At 29.5% G+C, this 18985-nt stretch overlaps 1 protein-coding gene across 2 annotated transcripts; it reads left to right on the forward strand.

Annotated features, from left to right (window-relative positions):
* The first annotated feature begins 5811 nt into the window (after positions 1–5811).
* LOC107490656 (uncharacterized) lies at positions 5812–10360 on the forward strand. Of its 2 annotated transcripts, XM_021143159.2 has the most exons (7): positions 5812–6327; positions 7156–7290; positions 7406–7484; positions 8331–8425; positions 9212–9379; positions 9853–10018; positions 10122–10360. In XM_021143159.2, exons 1-6 carry the CDS (start codon positions 6000–6002, stop codon positions 10011–10013), a joined length of 966 nt encoding a protein of 321 aa, XP_020998818.1. In that variant the 5' UTR covers positions 5812–5999; the 3' UTR covers positions 10014–10018; positions 10122–10360. The 2 variants fall into 2 exon arrangements, with proteins under 2 accessions (XP_020998818.1, XP_015966940.1); XM_016111454.3 differs by having other exon boundaries at positions 9853–10360.
* Positions 10361–18985: the final 8625 nt, after the last annotated feature.

Here is an 18985-nt window from a genome sequence, read left to right on the forward strand (position 1 = left end):
TTATTAAAAAAATTTAAAAACATGTTTTGTTATGAGACTATTTAATGGTCCAAACGTTTTGGGACCATCGAATCCAGTGCCATCTTTGTTGGAGTAATATTCTCTTCAATCATAATAAGATCATTTACAGGGTGCTCTATGTATAAGTGAATTGTGTTACCATTCTTCATAGCAGCCTCATACAGCTTAACTATGTCTATATTAGGCCTTAACAATTTCAGCCCATTATCAAGCTCCTTACCAGGTTCTAGCCAATAAAAATCAATAATAGATGTATACCCAATGTCCTTCAGTAAATCATTTATGAAAATTCAATTGAGGGTATCCACATTAACTCTCTCAATTTTTGTTACTTCCCTACCAACATACACAAGCTTCCCACATGGACCTCGCTCAAATTTTCCTCTATAAGACTATGATTGATATACAGAGTAATATGGACAATGGTCATCCCGGCAAGTAATACAGTATAATCTAAGGTACCATCCCATGTAATTACGGATAAAAACATAGCAACTGAAAATCTAACCCTAACCCAAAAATTCTGAAAACATTTCTCAAGCCCATAGAACATAATCATAATATCCGATAAATTCCCAGAAATATTCTAAGATGGAAAAACTGGTAATGACATACCTTTGTTCTTTGTGGAGCGACGATGGTCGGCTATGGGTAGTGGACGACGAGATGCTTACAACGATGATGGGCTATGAGTAGTGGACGACGAGATGATTTCAACGATGGTGGGCTATGCGTGGGTAGTGGAGGACAAGATGCTAATGAAGGTGGCATACGGGTAGTGAAGCAATGACTTGATTAAACTGGAGAAATGTCTCTGTCACGGAATGGAGGTGCTCTGGTCTTCTTCTCTGATTTGGGATGGCAGTGGCGGCGGAAACAGATCTCTGATAGGGCACAAAGAGTGTTTTTCCCCATTTCTTAACAAAAAATATTGGGTTACATGTAGATAGGTTTGGAAGGATTTTGTTTTCACGTAGGTTCGGATACTAACGGACTAAGTGCGTAACCAACGTCAATGTACTTTTGCCGCGCCGAGGTCATTTTTCGTGGTTATAAGGTGAGTTTTCTTCTTCCATGGGTACATTTGTTAGGGTTTGGATCTTTCATAAATACAAATGATCATTTATTCTACAAAAAGCATAAGTGACTCAATGATTTGGTCAACTGATTAGTTTATTTATAAATACACGTCTACTACACATATAAATCTTTTTGGCTTACAAGTTATACAAGTTGGCCAAGCCTAACAAAAACAACTCTCACATATACAAGCGTGATAAACACACCCTGACTCAACCGTTTCAATAGCGCACTCACTCACTATTATAAAAGATGGTTCTTCTTCTTCCTCGATCAAAATTCTAACCCTCGAAATTCAAACGACGCTCGAAATCTCTCAAGAAATTGTGAAAATTGTCACCAAAACTCAAGGAAATCAACAAGAAAACTTCAAAATCTCCATAAAAAAATACACAAACAAAAGAAGAAAGACTATTCAAGGTACTATTCACTAATCGTCGAGGTTTTTCACTTTTCTCTTTCTCATTTCAAACGCAAAACACTATATAATTGTATTTCTATTTATTAAGTTGATTCATTATGTGTTCTTGGTTTAAAATAGATATTACTATTCTTGTCATACTGTTCAGTCGGTGATAACCATTTTATGTACTGTGTCACGTATAATTTAACGTATATTTTCATGTGTTTTGTGAATGTTTGCATGTTTGGAACTGAGTTTCTATAAATAGAAACTTTCGTTGTATTTCAAGTAAATTCGACTATCACTGGTGCTATTGTTCTTGAATATTGTCCTTGTGCTTCTTGTGTCGTTTTATGCATGTTTGGTTGAGTTGAATATCTTTTTGAACTCATATTATGTCATGTAATCAACAAAATAATAGAGGTGTATATGGATGGTATTTCGGTGTATATCAAGTGAATTCGATTGTAACTGGTGATGTTGTACTATCCATGGTGTAACTAGATACAAAATAGTGTCCTTGTGTTTCTGGTGTCATTTTATACATATTTGGTTGACTTGAATATCATTTTGAACTTATATTATGTCATGTAATCTAAAAAATAATACATGTGTATATGGCTAGTATTTTGGTGTATATCAAGCGAATTCGACTATAAATGGTGATGTTGTCCCTTCCCTACTGTAACTAGAAATAGAATATTGTCCTTGTGCTTCTGGTGTTATTTTATGCATGTTTGGTTATCTTGAATATCATTTTGAACTCATATTATGTCATGTAATCTAAAAAATAATAGAGGTGTTTATGGCTGGTATTTCGGTGTATATCAAGCGAATTTGACTGTAAATGGTGATGTTGTTATCTATTAACCATATTTTTTTATTGCTTACAGTAAAAATGGCAAGCAAGAACCCTGCTGCACCAAAATACAATGTAAGCACATATATCTTAGACCAACTCAATTTTTCTTGTATAAATATAACTTATTTAAATGAGTGTCGTTTTGCTTGTTTACAAGAAACTCATGATTTGGGATGCTCGACAAGAGGCCTGAATGAAAAGTTCCAAAACATGAGCGAAGAAAAAAAGGCCTTCATCCAGGAATTGAGATTTGATGGTTTGATGCACATCCCTCAAATGAATGTCCCGAATAAACTCTTGAAGGAGTTGGTATATTTCTTTCATGTGATAACAAATAAATTAGACACTCGGTACGGTGTATTGACCATCAATCTATAAAATATAGGAGTTGCCCTTGGCTTGAATGCATCTAGTAACCGATTACACAAACTGTTAGACTTGCATTCTTTGTAATCTATTCTTTTGAACTAATATTATGTCATGTAAACATAGAGGTGTATACAGTTGGTTTTTCGGTGTATATTATGTCATGTAATCTATTCTTTGTAATCTATTCTTTTTGAACTAATATTATGTCATGTAAAAAAAAGCATGCATGCTCTCGCTCAATTGTGTGCTTCTAATCCTAGACCAGAAGTGGTGATCGAGATAAACTGGAATACATAAATGACGGTCTTCGAAAAGCTCTACAAAAACACCTAAATCAGAATTGACATACACCAAAAAACATGCATTTTACACCTTTGCTACAATTAACAACATACTGAAATTAACAATATTACTTAATCCTAATAAAAAACATTACCTGAAAGTCACTTGTTGTCTCCAAGACCATACTTCATCAAAAAATCATTCTAATTCCTTTCAAATGATTCTTTTGTAAGAGAGTTCCAAACAACATGACTCATCTCGTGTTTGATTTCTTCGTGCCTCTTGTAGCCATTTAATTTACTTGGAATCTTCTTCATAATGTGCCAAATACACCACCAGTGAATTGTTGTGGGCATACAAGCTTTAGTAGCCTTTTGCTTCGATTCACATTAATTAGTAAGAATGCCTTTTGAAGTATTTTCTCCCATGCAATGAAGCCAACATTCAAATAACAATTTGAATGTTTGAATATCCTCGTTTTCATCAAAGCACATCCTAGAAGTGTCGACTGACTGTGGTGATTCATCTCGACAAAAGAACCAAAAACCAGATTATACCTGAATACGACGAAACAGAAACAAAATCGTTAAATCTACATAAATAATATCTCTTTACACCAAAAAGGGGACCAAATACACATAAAACAGAACAGCATATTACCTGTTTGTATTGTAAGTGGTATCGAATGAAATAACATCTCCAAAATATTCACAGGTAGCCTTGCTTCTTGCGTCTACCCAAAAAGCAATCTTAATCAACTGATCACCTCGAGTTCAAGCTCGAAAAAGAAATTCTAATTCTTCTCTTTCATTCTTAATAATTATTTCTCAAATTCTCTTGCATCCTCTAGTTCCGAAATATTTTACACTTTTCTCGTGATGTAATTTCTCACATCTTTTTCGATAAAAATTAACTCACGGAGATTCCCCGCTACTGCAACAAATGATTGGTATGTTTTGTTTGGTTTGATTCTGGCTTTTGCGGACATTTTAGTCCCCAAGAATTGGAAAATACATTTATGTCCTTGACGCTTCTAAAACGCAGACAAATTTATCCCTCCGTTGAAGTGACTCGGTTAGACCCAGAGCACACGCGGCATGTAACTTTTCAAAAAAGGAAATATTAGTCCTCTCACACCAAAATGTATAGCTTTTCAAAACAGGACATATTAGTCCTCCCACACCAAAACGACGCTGTTATTTTTATGCTGGCGTTGTGCATTGTATTCTTTGTACCTGATTTCCTTTATGTAAATAACTGCTTGATTTGCACCCCCCAATTAGAACCTTCTGTATATCATCAAAGCAAAGAAAGTTTTTTTACTTATGACATACTCCCAGATCGTACCATGAGTTATCAAAAACTCTTCGCAGAAGTATAAAGTTGTGTTTTCATAAGGTCAAATGCGATATCAAACCAACCAGACTTTAGTCCAGAATTTTGAGAATTGAGACAACAAAAGGTGAGAACCATGGTGGCCATCACACAATTTTGAGAATTAAGACAAAGGCAGAGAAGGTTATATATTGAGAGAACAATTAAAAGGTGAATACAATTTGATACAATAGATCTTTTATACACCAACAAAACTAACCAATCAGCCAATCACAACTCAGTTACTAATCTCTGTTAATAATTTCTAACTAACCCCACAAAGGAAGAATCTGATTTGAGAAGACTAATACAATTGTTTCCTCAATAAATTATCAAATGCCAAAGACTAATACAGTTCAACCACGCAAAGCAGAATTTGACCAATATCAAGCTTCACCAATTGGCTGAAACAAACATCAAAAGCTACTAGATCTATTTCAAGAAATTTGAATCAAATGCTTAACCACCTTAAAACAAAGTAAAAAAAGAAGCTAAGTTGAACTCAATCAACAGTTGCAGAAGCTATACAAAAAATATGAAACTTTGAAATGTAACATGGAATTATGGTTGAAACTTCACACTTCTAAAAGAGCAATCAAACCCTTGGGAACAAAGCGATAAGCAAGAACACCAACCCTAGCACCATCGGAGAGAGCACAAGTGTGCAAAACGTCAATAACAAAGAGCTTCTTCGCTTTCTTGAAGAACGCTGATTCCTTCTTCCACCTCCTCATGTGAGCCATCACAAACACCGTCTCCTTCTGCATAGGCGAGTCTATTACGACGCTGTATCGAGGTGAGTTCGCTATTATCCATGGCACCAGGTCACGCTCCTTTGCAAATCCTAAACCTAAAATGGCGCAAAGAAGTGAGAGGGTGCGGTTGGGAGGGAAGTAGAGTGAGTTAGGGTAAGCGAGGGAGTGGAGAGGGAGGGGGATGGTGGGGCAAAGAGAGGAGGGGCAGCGTAGGTGGTGGTGCAAGAGGGAGTCAGGAGGCAGGAGGTGATTAGGATTAAAGGGGCATGTGATGAGTTTAGGAGAGGGAGGAGGTTGTTGAAGGATGTGAAGGTGGTGGAGAGATGGTTAGAGGCTGAGGAAGGAGTTGGAGGTGGTTGAGGACAGTGACTCACTTCACTTACTTCACTGTTTCTGTGCATTCGAAGAATTAGGGCTCATAAATTTGAAAAATTGGGGATCTGGGTGAACGCGTCGTTTTAGTGTGGGAGGACTAATATATCCTGTTTTAAAAAGCTACATGTTTTGCTGTGAGATGACTAATATATTCTGTTTTAAAAAGTTATATGCTATGTGTGCTTCTATAACGATCGGGTTAATGCCACGTCAGACTTTTTCACGAACAAAATGTCTAAAAAAAAAAAAAAAGGGTTAGGACCTATTTGAATTAGTGGAAGGAATTTTGGCACGCCTAGTGTTAACGAACACACTGGAGCAGCCAAAAGCCTTAAACCCTCTCGAATCTTACGATCTGTCCCAAACACATAAACCCTTTCCTCAGTTCTCATTTCTCAGTACTCAATTAAGAAAAGAAAAAGGAACACAAAATAACCAAAAATCACAGATCTTATCTCCGAATCCCAAACTCATCGCTATGAGAAGGATTACCTCCTCCGTACTCCTCCGGACCTTATCCGCCGCTCGAGGCGGAGCCATCTCCTTCTCCGTCCCCAACCGTTTCCTCCAGGTAGCTCTCTATGGCAGCAGTGCCGGCGGCGCCAGAGCTCCCCGCCGCTGGTGGTTCACCTACGGACCTTTCGCCGGGGCGTCGCTGGGCGTCGCCGGGGCTCTGGCGACGGCGGTGGCCACCACCTCGGCTTATCAGGAAGTCTTTGCCAAGGAGCCGCCGCCGCCCGAGGCTCTCCCGAATGACGTCGTTCTCTACCAATACGAGGCTTGCCCTTTCTGCAATAAAGTCAAAGGTCTCTACACTTTTTTCTTTTTTTCGTGTGTTGAAATGTTTTTAGGGATTAGAATGCTGACTTGGTGTTTGTTCAGTAGGGTAGCGTTGGGTTTTAGGAGTTTAGGTGGCTGTAATTGTAGCCATTACTTGCATTGCTTGCTGTGAATTGCAAATAATCATTTTTTTTTTTTTTGCTTCGATAAAACTGCATCTCGTTGATCTGATTCGAAATTATGGAAACTGGATTTGGATCATCTAAAGTGAGAATCATTGTACGGTGAAACAATGAGCTGTTCTCCGCTATTGGGTTATTTAGTGAAATCCACATCCAATGTAAATTATTGATACGATGGTGGATCCCTTGCATTTTTGGGTTCCAGTGATTTTCATTTTATGGAGTTTTAATTCATAAGAAAACAATATTTGTTTTGGTTGCTGATGAACTGGAGAAGCAGGAATTGAAAACTTACCTGTCTGGAAATTTTTTGCTGGAACCATTAAATGTATGTTTGGATACTGCATTCATCTTCGGAACTTTTTTATACAAGTTTATTATAAAATGTTTCCTGAGTTTTAGAGGGGGAAGTTAATCATTTCTTCGGAAACAATCAAATCCATACACTACTTAAGTCACATTGCAAAGGAGCATTACTTGCCTATTAAGACCTTTGATAAATGAAGTTACTTTCTAGATTGATTTATCTCACATATAATTGTGAATATGTGCTAGGATATTGGTCCTTATTCTTCCCGGCATTCTTATTTCTTTATCATTGTAGTTTCCTATCATTGAGCTTTCACAGCATTTTCTTAGTTACCGTTGCTGATGCTTTGCTTGCTTGGCCAGCATATTTGGATTACTATGATATACCTTACAAAGTTGTGGAGGTCAACCCGCTCAGTAAGAAAGAAATTAAATGGTCTGAGTATAAGAAGGTGCCAATATTGATGGTAGATGGTGAGCAGCTAAATGACTCTTCAGGTATTGGACATTTCCCCTGAAAATTGGCTGTTGAGTTTTCTCATTGACCTATGCCCAGTGAATGAGACACTTTGGGTTTTTTCACTAAGTTGTTTTGTACCTGTCATTTTGGCAGCTATAATTGACATGCTGGGAGAGAAGATTATGTCAAAGAAAAAGGCAGGTGAGGATGACGAAGAGACAAAATGGAGGCGGTATGATTTTCCTCCTCTTCATTCCGTTTTAGTTTCCAATCAAACATGTCTCTAATGAATCGTAAGTGGTGAAGTAACAAGCACCATTTTCAGTAGTTCGATTAATTAATGTTTTCCCCTATTTTAGGAGGTTGTTTATGACACTTTCATTTGCCTAGAATATGGAAGTGATGACTGAAAGAGAAAGCTTTCTACCTTCCTTTTCTTCCATATGCTATAGGGTTGATGTAAAAACATGTAGTAGTTTATAACATTGCACTTATTATCTCAATGCAAATTTGTTCTGCTAACAAGTGTAAGAAATTCTGGGCACTTATTATGTGAAGACAATATAGAATATAGATGAATGTGTTGTTCTCTTTCCTTGTATGCTTCTAATTCTTAAGATTTTTTCTCAAATTGGTAGTTTGATTTCAGTCATTGTACTTGTTTCTTAGGGTTGTGCGTGCTTACAATTTATTAAATCTCTTTAGAGGTCATATATGAGTCAAGATCTAGGATTTGAACTTTTCTTTTTGGTTCCCCTGATTAGTGTAGTTGGTTTAGTATCCTGATCAGTCTCATTCTTTTATGTAAGAAAGGTCAGGTGTGGGATTTAGGCATTAGTTCCTACCAACTTGTTTCTCGGTTGCACTTCTTTTTAGTAAGATGGTCAATTTAGCATCCAGTGTCTGTAGTCGATAAATTGCAATATACATCAGTATAGGCAACTTTGGTCATTATTGCTAAATTGAACCTGCTATAGGAGACTCATACAGGGAGAAAAAATATATGGAAATGATTAAATCGTATTTTTACTTGGCATGAGTCTACTATACTAATTATCTTTTCCTGTTTTTGATACAGGTGGGTTGATAATCATTTAGTACATGTTCTGTCACCAAACATATACCGAAATACTTCCGAAGCACTCGAGTCCTTTGACTACATCACGAGCAATGGTATGTGTTGATCTAGTTACATAATTGGTATTCAGTTGAACATATTTCAAAAAGTTGTATATCTCACCACTAAATTTTGTTATATAAAGTTATCGATATCTCAATAAAGCATGACTTTCAGTCAAAGTCTATAGTTGGTACTTGTAAGATGTGAACATCATATGGAGTGCAGAAATCCAATACCAAGCATGACAGGATGCTTATATAAGAAATGAAATTATTTGCTACTTTCATTACCCTGCTTCTCTCGAAAATGTGGCAATTTTATTTGAACTTATTTTTATTTATTACCCTAATTTTTGGGCAAGTCATTTTTTAGATGTAATTGTGCGATTTTTATAAACTGGGATGCTTTTTATGATTGAGCATGCGGCTTTAAAAAGACTCAGATGATATAGAAAAATATGAGATGTAGATAAAATAGGAGATGCATACAATAATACAAAGTTACAAACAAAGAGATGCATCATCTCTCTCTGGTTTTGACTTTTACAACAGTTCATTGATCAGGTGTCTTCGATTGTGGCTAAAATGATCGCAGCTGAAGATTTTCCCTTTTACTTTTTAAATCCCTTTGCCTCTGCATGTACCTTCCACACATAACACTATATCAAGGAAATAATTTGTTTTTGGATAACTCTTTGCAAATGTTCTGTCTGCTTTCTGCTTCTGCACATTATGCATGCAAATTATTCAAAGTTCTATCTTTGGCCATGCTCTATTCAAGCCCCTGATTTCTGATTGCCTAATGTGTAGTAATTTATTTCAATTTTATGTATATTGTAGGAAATTTCAGCTTTACAGAGAAAATTACTGTTAAGTATGCTGGAGCTGCAGCTATGTATTTTGTGTCCAAGAATCTGAAGAAGAAATATAACATCACTGATGAACGTGCTGCTCTTTACGAGGCAGCAGAAACATGGGTAGATGCTCTGAATGGCCGGGAATTTCTCGGTATGTACTCAACTTTTGTGTCACAGAAACCTATTATAATGCAAGAGCAAACATTCACAGATCACAGTGTATCTGTGCATGTTAAACTGAAGCCAGAGATCCCTTTCTATATCAAAATTTTTAGTTTTAAATTTCTTCTCTAATATTTTAGCGTCAACAAGAAAAAGTGTACCAGATTGGTTATGGCTTCATAATATATATCCTTGTCGCGCCAAAACATTGATCATAAACTTATTTATATACAAGTTTCATTTCTATGCGTTATTGATATAAAACTCCTCAACACTAACATGGTCCGGGACTTGTATATAACTCAAAAGTTAAAATGAAACCCTTGTATACCTTTTTTTATATTATACCACAAATTTAAGTCTCCAGCATGTACTTGAATATACTGTTTTGCCTTCGGTGATTAATCATTATTGCATTATTTAGATATGACCCCATGACTACTTTTCTTTCTTTTTCTTCAGGAGGGTCTAAGCCTAACTTAGCTGACCTGGCAGTGTTCGGGGTTTTAAGACCCATTCGGTATCTGAGGTCGGGAAAGGATATGGTGGAACACACGCGGATTGGTGACTGGTACTCGAGAATGGAGAGTGTTGTGGGAGAGTCTGCCAGGGTTAACGCCTAAACTAGGTTCGTAATCTCAGATTCAAATACTTAATTTTCCTTGCTTCTATTACTACCTTCTTTGGTTTTACCTCAACTTGTTTGAAGTGAAGACATTTGGGTTTCTCAGTGAACATTTTTTGGCTCGTCAGGAAGATACTCCAATGTGGTGATAGTTAAAAACTAAAAAGAATGTAAAGCAAATTTTTTGCTGGAGTATTGATTCTTTAGAAAACATTCATAATTTCATCTGTTATAGTTGCTATTATTGTAAAGATCTAGCTGTATCAGGGAATAAGGCAATTATCTGTTGTACCCGAGATTGAAACTTCGGTACTGATCATAATACGCAAAGGGACATCAAGTAAATATTTAGTTTGATGCTAGTCAATTAATATACAACAAATAATGAGACCTGAATATTATAATATATATTATATGATGGAATTTCTAGACAACCAAATCAAATTTACGTACTTCGTACGTTCTTCTTCTTCCTCCTCTTTTCCCCCCTCCTCCTTTATCATTTTCGTCGTTATCACTTCCTCTTCCTCCACCTTCTCTTTTTCCTCCTCATGATCCTTTATCATGTCATTATCATCATCATCTTCTTTTTCTTCTTCGTCGTCATTGTTGTCGTCTTTTTGAAAACAAATTAAAAAAAAACTGCAGTATTCTATTTTATGTGTCATCTTCTACGCAATTCTTTTTTAACGTCGTCGTCATCGACTTCTTTCAAAAAAGAATAAGAAAAAACTGCAGCATTCTATTTTAAATGTCACATTTAAAAATTCCGGTTTCAAAATTAAAAATTTTTATGTCATAGCTAAAAATTTTAGTACTATTTTTCTGTTATATATTTTTTTAAACAATTCTTTCTCCTCTTCTTCCTTCTTCCTTGTTGTTTTTGTAGTTTTCTTGTTTCACACTTTGCGTAATTTTATTGTTTCACTTTTTTAGAATTAAAAAAAAAAAACACAGGAATATAAAGAAGGGATTATGTGGCTTTATTTTATTTTTTGGTTTATCTTTTTAAATAATAAACACAAATTTATGGAAAAAAACCACATCTTTATAATAAAAATACAAAAAATTCTATACGGAAAAAAAAGAAAAAAACAATAAAAAATTTATAACATTCTATTTTATGTGTCATATTAAAATTAAAAAATTTTTATATTATAATTAAAAAATTTTGGTATTATATTTTTATTTTATATATTTTATTACACTGAACTGCAAACTAACAATTTTTAGTGTTCGTTATGTCTTTGTTTTTAATTTATATAAAGGTGAAAAATCAGGTACAGTCGACTTCATGTGAAGTTGATAATTGATAACTATTAGATGAAAATTTAGTTAAATTAGTTAAATCATTTAATTGCTCTAGTTATCAACTTCACATGAAGTCGATTACATCTGAGTTTCTACCTTATATAAAACTAGAATGAGACCGTACATTGCGAGAATTTAAATAAATAATAGAAGTGATTCATAAATATTATAAAAATAATTTTAAATACATAAATATAAATATAAATAATAAATTATTTTCTGAAAAATATATTTATTGAAATATAAAAGTTTAATTACATGAAAATATAGGTTGTAAACATTTCAAGATTTTATGCAAGATAGTTATTTATATAATCTCTAAAGTTATCTTTACTAATTTATATTTCAAAAATTAAAATTTAGTATATCTATGTTATCAACTATTTTAATAAGTACAACTAAACTGCATTTTTTTTTATTGGATATGATTAAAACATAAATATTACATTAAAATTAAATAATATTGAGTAATTATCTTAGCTTGAATTAATTCAAAAGAAAACGTTGTAAAGACCGAACACAAATTATAATTTTATCCAATATAATAATAGTTATTTGTGGGTTTTATAATCTATTCTATTATATAAAAATCGGATGTCTGCACTTAATGATGGAGCTGACGTAGCAAACTTCAGAGAGTGTTTCCTGATTTAATTATTTTAACTCATTCAATACAATTTATTACTATAACTTAATTATATCAACTAATTGATTTGATTAAATATTTAAATATTAATATAATTTATTATAATATATATTACTTAATTAATTTTATTACATTAATTATAATTTGTTATATTAGTTAATTAATTTATTCATTTATAAAGTCTGAAATAAAATAAAAAATTTATTGTTTATTCTAATTGAATTCATTAAATTTAATTATACATTACATATGAATTAATAATAATTTGTAAATCACTTTATGTTATATATGTATTAACAAAATATTATATATGTCTTAATGTGTTAATTAAATATTATATACGCACAGAAAAATAAATACAAAGATGATTTATATAATATTGATAATATTATATTAGCACGGTGATTTTTTTTGTTTTGATATCATAGAGTATTGATAATGATAATATTATTATATAGTATTATATAAATTTTCTAATATTAGTATAGAAAATTAGAAAATTATTTCTTATGGCAATCACTCTGGGTGGAATAGTGTCTCCCTTATATAGTATTGATAATTGTTGCTTAATTTAAAGTAATTGTATATTGGTATCTTAAATTTATTTTTCAATAATAACCTAAATAGATAAATCTAATTGAATTGAATGATTATATAAAATATTTTATATTATTAATATACTAAAATTAAATTCATTTTTTGATGCAGAATTTTATAGGTAAATTTTATACAAGATTAAGTTATTTTTTATTTTTTTATTTGTTTTATCTGTGTTACTTTATTTAATTTTAAATAGCGTCATATTTACAATTACCGCAATTAATGTTATCTTTCATTTAGATCTTAATTAATTTAAAATACAAAAATACTAATATATTTACTATCTCTTTAAATAATAATAACTTTAATTTATTTACTGTCTTTTTTTCTTTTATATTTTGTTTAGTAAAGATAATATATGGATTAGGATGGAGTTAAAAAATATTCTATGTGATGCATGTTTGGCACTGATAAATTCATATGAAATAGAAGAGAAGAAAACAAAAAGCTAAAAAACACTGAATTGAATGGTGTAAACAGATTCATTGAAGTTCAGTGTCTGTGAGTTCTCATGTCTCATCTCATTTTTCAAAGTTCAAACACATTTTAAATGTATGAATTTTATTTATATTTTTTTTCCCTCTTCAATAAATACTACAATCTCTTTCTATTTTTGCTATAGGCTTGCCTTTTATTTAAAAAAATACACAAAAAATATATAAAAAGAAAAATCAAAGAAATTAAAACTGTTATTATATTTTAATAAATTAAATGCCTTTTTAATTAAATATCTATGTAATTCTTATCTAGATATATAAATTGTATTTTAATATATTGAGTGGTAAATATAAAAAAATATATATAATTAATAGATAAGTTAAAATAACGAATAATGAGATATTTATCTATTCTATTTATTCTATTATATAAAAATCAAATTTTTACACTTAATGATAAAGTTGACGTGGCATGTTTCTTAGAATGTTTCCTGATTTATTTCTTCTAACTCATTAAATACAATTCATTACGGTGGATTAATTATATCAACTAATTAAGATATTTAAGTATCACACAATTTAATATTATGTATATCAATTAATTGAATATAATTGTTAGAGTATAGTTAGGATCAATTAGATCAATTAGCATTATTTAACATATCTAAATATTTATTATAGGATATTACGTCTTTATTATTTAGATTCTCTTAGCACTTATAAATATCCTTCTATATTGTATCATTTTACACAACTTGAATACACACAAACCTTTTCTCTACTGTTATCTCTTACCCTTTCTAATAATACTAAGTACAGTTTAATTTAGTTAGAAGTTCATTATTTTATAGTCTTCTGTAGAATAATCTTTTTATCACTTTGGATATTTTAACTCTTTTTTCTTTTTTTTTTCTTTACATGTAATTTTGTTGCGCATTAACTTTGTTTATTTAATGATGAAATATACTCATGTTAATTCTATCATATAATAGTTTATTTTTCTCCTATGTATTTTGATTTGTATAGTTACTATTGATCTTCCTGTTTTCGATCTTGCTACTTTTGTTTTCTTGAATTGTTCTTTATTTTTTTATGACTTGATAATTTAAAAAAAAAAGAGCAAAGAACAGAAAAAAAGATGGACAAAAATGAAGGTTAGAAGCCTAAAGCAGCAACATCATTACTGAGTATTATTATTATTAATATGAACTTTATTATTTCTTTTCTAACATTCTTTAATACAAGCATCGTTTCTTTTTCTTAATTATTATTAATACTTTTATTCTTTTCTTCTCTAATTATTAATCTCCTTATAATAATTTTTTTATCGGATATTTTTTTTGGTCTAATAAATTTTTTCTCTATTTTTTGTCAAAAATAATTTATATTAGAAGAAAAAGATAAAAGTAAATTTTAAGATTCAAATTTAAATAAGATGTGCAAAAAATAACTATTGAATTCATTTGGTCTATTTAAACACTTTGTATTATCGTCATTGAAAATTTCAAATACAATTATAAAATTCTAGATATTTTTATTTTATTATTCTTAAATTATATATTATACTGTGTATTTGAAGAGTTTCATCTTTTTTAAAAAAAGTGTGACATTATATACTTTTTAGATACAATAAATGAATAACAAGTTTAAAATGAGTAACAAAATTGATTATATAATAAGATACAAATTTTTAGAATTTCTAGCACAATTAATAAATTTTTAGTTTTGAAATAATTGTTTACTCTATTTTTTATCTTTTATTTGATTTTTTATAATTTTTTCTTGATTTTTTTAATTAATTATGGTTGTAATAACTCATCATAAATTTATGTTCTGTAAAAAAAATTATCAATCATAAAACACAGAAGACTTAACCAAAAAATTTAAAAAATATTGATTAATCACAAAATAAAAAATTATGAATTGTGCTTTAATTATGTTGTAAAATACAAATTGAGACTATTTAAGATTAGTTTTTTACCATTAATATTAACTTCAATCATAATAAGGTAAAAAGTAAAAATTGTATATAATAATTTAATTTTATTATTTATACTACCAAAATTATTCTTTAATGTATTATATCCTATTTATTTTTATTCATTGATAATCTTTAGTTCTCTATTTTCAATAAAAATTTGAATTGATTAAATAGATTATTTTTCAATTAGTAATATAATTATTGTAATATTTACTTTGTTTACTAATATTTTTTTAATTTATTTAATCTGATTAATTATCTCTTTCTTATTTTATGCTAATTTAATTAATTAAAGTTAATAAATTTCAGTTATTTTAACTCTTACAAATTTTTATTATAATAATGTATTTCTATTAATGTATTAATATAATTTTAATATTTATATATCATTAATAATAATAATAATCTCATTTTAAAGTGATGTTTTATTTTTAATATATATATATATATATATAATATGTCTAATTGTAAAAAATTTACTATTTTTTATGCGATTAGATTAGACATATTTATATTCAATTTATTTGATTATTTAAATAAAATTAATTATATTAAAAGATTATATTAAGATTATGGTAGATTAATTATATTATTATTCATTAATTATATTAAAAGATTAAAATTATGATAAATTATCATTATTTTATTATTTTTTATTTTTTGATATTAATTCAGATGTTTAGCTTTTTTTTATTATCATTTTTTATTCTCTTATTCTATGTGTTTATTCCCATAAATCTTGCTAAATTAAATAAAGTACTGTATATCTTCTTTTTATTCTTCTTTTATATACATATAAAATTTATTAAATTATTTCTCTTCCATCTAATAATTTTGTTTCTCTTCCATTTATATTTCTTTCCTTCAATATTTTATTGGTTATTATTTTTTTAATTTTATTTTAATTTATGTATTTGTTCTTACTATACCTATTGTTTTTTTATTTATGTGTAATATGCATTCTTATATATGTTATAGAAATATGATTTGATTCCATTAACTTGCCAAATTTTTTTGAAAAATCTAAAGCTAAAGCACAAAAATATATTTATAGATATTTTACTTTAATTTTTTAACTAAAAAATATAATAGTTTTTGTCATATTTGTTGGAATTCAAAGTTAAATATGAATATTAATTTTTGAAATAAAATAAATATATTTTAAATTTTTTGCATCTAAAAATAATATTCTATCCATGTTAGAATTATTTAGATGGATAAGTAATAGTGAATATAAAATTATTTAAGAAAATATGAATTTAAAAATATTATATTCAATTCTCAATAGTCAACCTCTCATTGAACCATTGTATTTTCAAAAGATTTTTGAAAAAATGAAATAGTTTTAGGTGTATAAATTTTGTAAAAATTTAATTAATTTAAGATATTTATTATCGTTGATTAAAAAAGTAAATTAAAATGACAATTTAATATTTTTATACTCTTAAAATATTATTTATTTATTTTTCTAGCATTCTTTATCATCCAATGATCATATTAATATAATTTAATTCAATAAAATTATTTATTATCATTTGATTGAATAAAATTTTTATTTTAGCTGAAAATTTTAGGATTTTTCAGCCTCAAGATCATCTATGTTAAATCACTAAAAAATATAACTAAGAGCGCAGAAACGTCTCTTCATTCGAGAGTATGATTGAGATCAGAGAGCTTGACTCTTGTGGTTCTTTGCTCTTCGTCAACCAAAATCTTCTGTATTTTTTATAGGGCTGAATCACAATTTTACTGTGTAAAAAGAGCTACGAAGGCAAGTTTGATGTGTTAGAGACCAAAATTCTAAAGTCATTATTTATATTTGAGTGTGACACTCATTAAACCCTAAAACTCAAATAAAATAGTATCTATGATTTTAATCTCATTTATCCAAATCAAAAGTAATAATGACTTATTTAATTTAACATTTATGACAATAAATGAGATCACCATTATATAAGTTATTTAATGTGAAATTACTTAATTTACGATTATAATTAATATATATATTATCCATAAATATATTAAGAAATAATAATTTCTTAACAATCTTCTATTTGGGTTATAAATATATATTTTCTGAGATAACCTCTTATAAATTTTACGCATAAATCTGAATGTTATTTCTCTTATTAGTTTAATAATCTGGTGTATCTCATATATTAGTTATGAAATTACCGAAACTTTTATCACATTAGTGTCACAATAAAACTACGATGATCTCATACTAAAATACTCAACCACATACAATCAAATTTGGATGAAAAAATTTAGAAATTACATACAAAAATGATCTCAGGCATGTCTATTTTTAACTTGAATAAAATTTCTATTTTATTCGGTGACAGACTCAGATGAAACTGCAACGGCAACGTCCGAGCTCATAGCGAAGGCGACTAAGTGATGAGTTTGTGGAAGAAGAAGAGAAGAACTTAACAGATCACAATGAGAGAGAGAAAGAGAGAGAGAGAGAGAGGAAAATTTACCTAGAAAAAAGAAACTCGGTAGGAGAATGGTGGCGACGGACTCAACAACGAGGGTAACGGGATGAGCAACGATGATGACATAAGCTGTGAACAGTGACGGACCCAGAAAAATTTAGTAATGGGGACAAAAATATAATAAAATTTAGGTATAGATATTTTTTTGCTTCCCACGATATTCAACAAGTTAAGGACTAATCCGTCATGAATTTGAATTCCATTTAAGAATCTACAATTGGCCTGCAATGAGTTGCTATACATATGAGACAGAATTCGAACCCTCAATACTTATTTAAGCGGACGACTAAGTTGATCACTTGATCAATCTAAATTGGTTTAGATATATTCAAAATTTAAAATTAAAACTATCTAATACATATTGATAAGAACTAGAAATATACTCACAATCATTATTATAATATTTAAAATAATAAAAATATAATTTCATACACATAGTATAATATTTAAAATAACAAAAAAAAATTATAAGGACCTTTTTTTATTTTTAATATGATTAAATATTATTTTTTATATATATATTTTTAAACAATTATTTTACTTAATTGTCAAATCTACTTATTATAATTTTTATAGTATAAATAAATTTTTTAACCAAAATAATTAAGATTTAATTTAATTATTAATTAATTAACTAATATAATATAATTAATTATCACTAATTTTTAAGTGTATTTATTTATTTTTTATACTAAATCAAATTTAACAATATAATTATTATTATGTGTTAAGTTTAACAAAATATTTTTTAACATAAAATACAAAAGAACTATTTATATTTTATTTTGAGACAAATATAATATAATAAGTGGTATATATGTATATAAGTATTACTTTTTTTAAAAAAAATTGTGGGACAAATGCCCCCTCTATATTAAACGTGGGTCTGTCTCTGGCTGTGAAGGAAGATGAGAGTTGTGAATAGGTAAGCGGCGATGAACTCAGCAACAACATGACAGGAGCTATGCGGTTTTTGTGTGAAGAAGTCGAGAAGAAGAAGATTTTAGGTGAGGATGATTGAGTTTATCTTGCATGGCTATAGAGTATAAACTGAAACTATGAATCATGTGTGATGTGAGGCAAATCCTAATTCCTAAAAAGTGTTTATATGTATATATTTGGGGTGGATATACCCTAAATCCGATCAAATCCTGTCTTGAGCAAAATCTGTCCCGACTCGGGTCAAGTTATTACCCTTTTCATCTGGGTATGGACGGGTCGGGTACCTGCATATTCGAAAACTCCTGTCAAGTCTAACCACGTATTGATACTTCATTTATCAAGGGTTTATCGCTAGCTAATGGATTGCTATATACACAAGACGAGATTCTAACTCCTAATAGTTGTTTAAGCAGACGAGTGAGATGATCACTTAACAAACTCAAATTAATTAAGACAAATACTAATTATTTTTAATATTTTAATATTAACAATTTTGAGTGTTTGATTTTAATTATAACTTTATAAAATATTTATAATAATAATTATTATATATAT

This window comes from Arachis duranensis, chromosome 5 (genome assembly GCF_000817695.3).
Source record: "Arachis duranensis cultivar V14167 chromosome 5, aradu.V14167.gnm2.J7QH, whole genome shotgun sequence".
Classification (NCBI taxonomy): Eukaryota; Viridiplantae; Streptophyta; class Magnoliopsida; order Fabales; family Fabaceae; genus Arachis; species Arachis duranensis.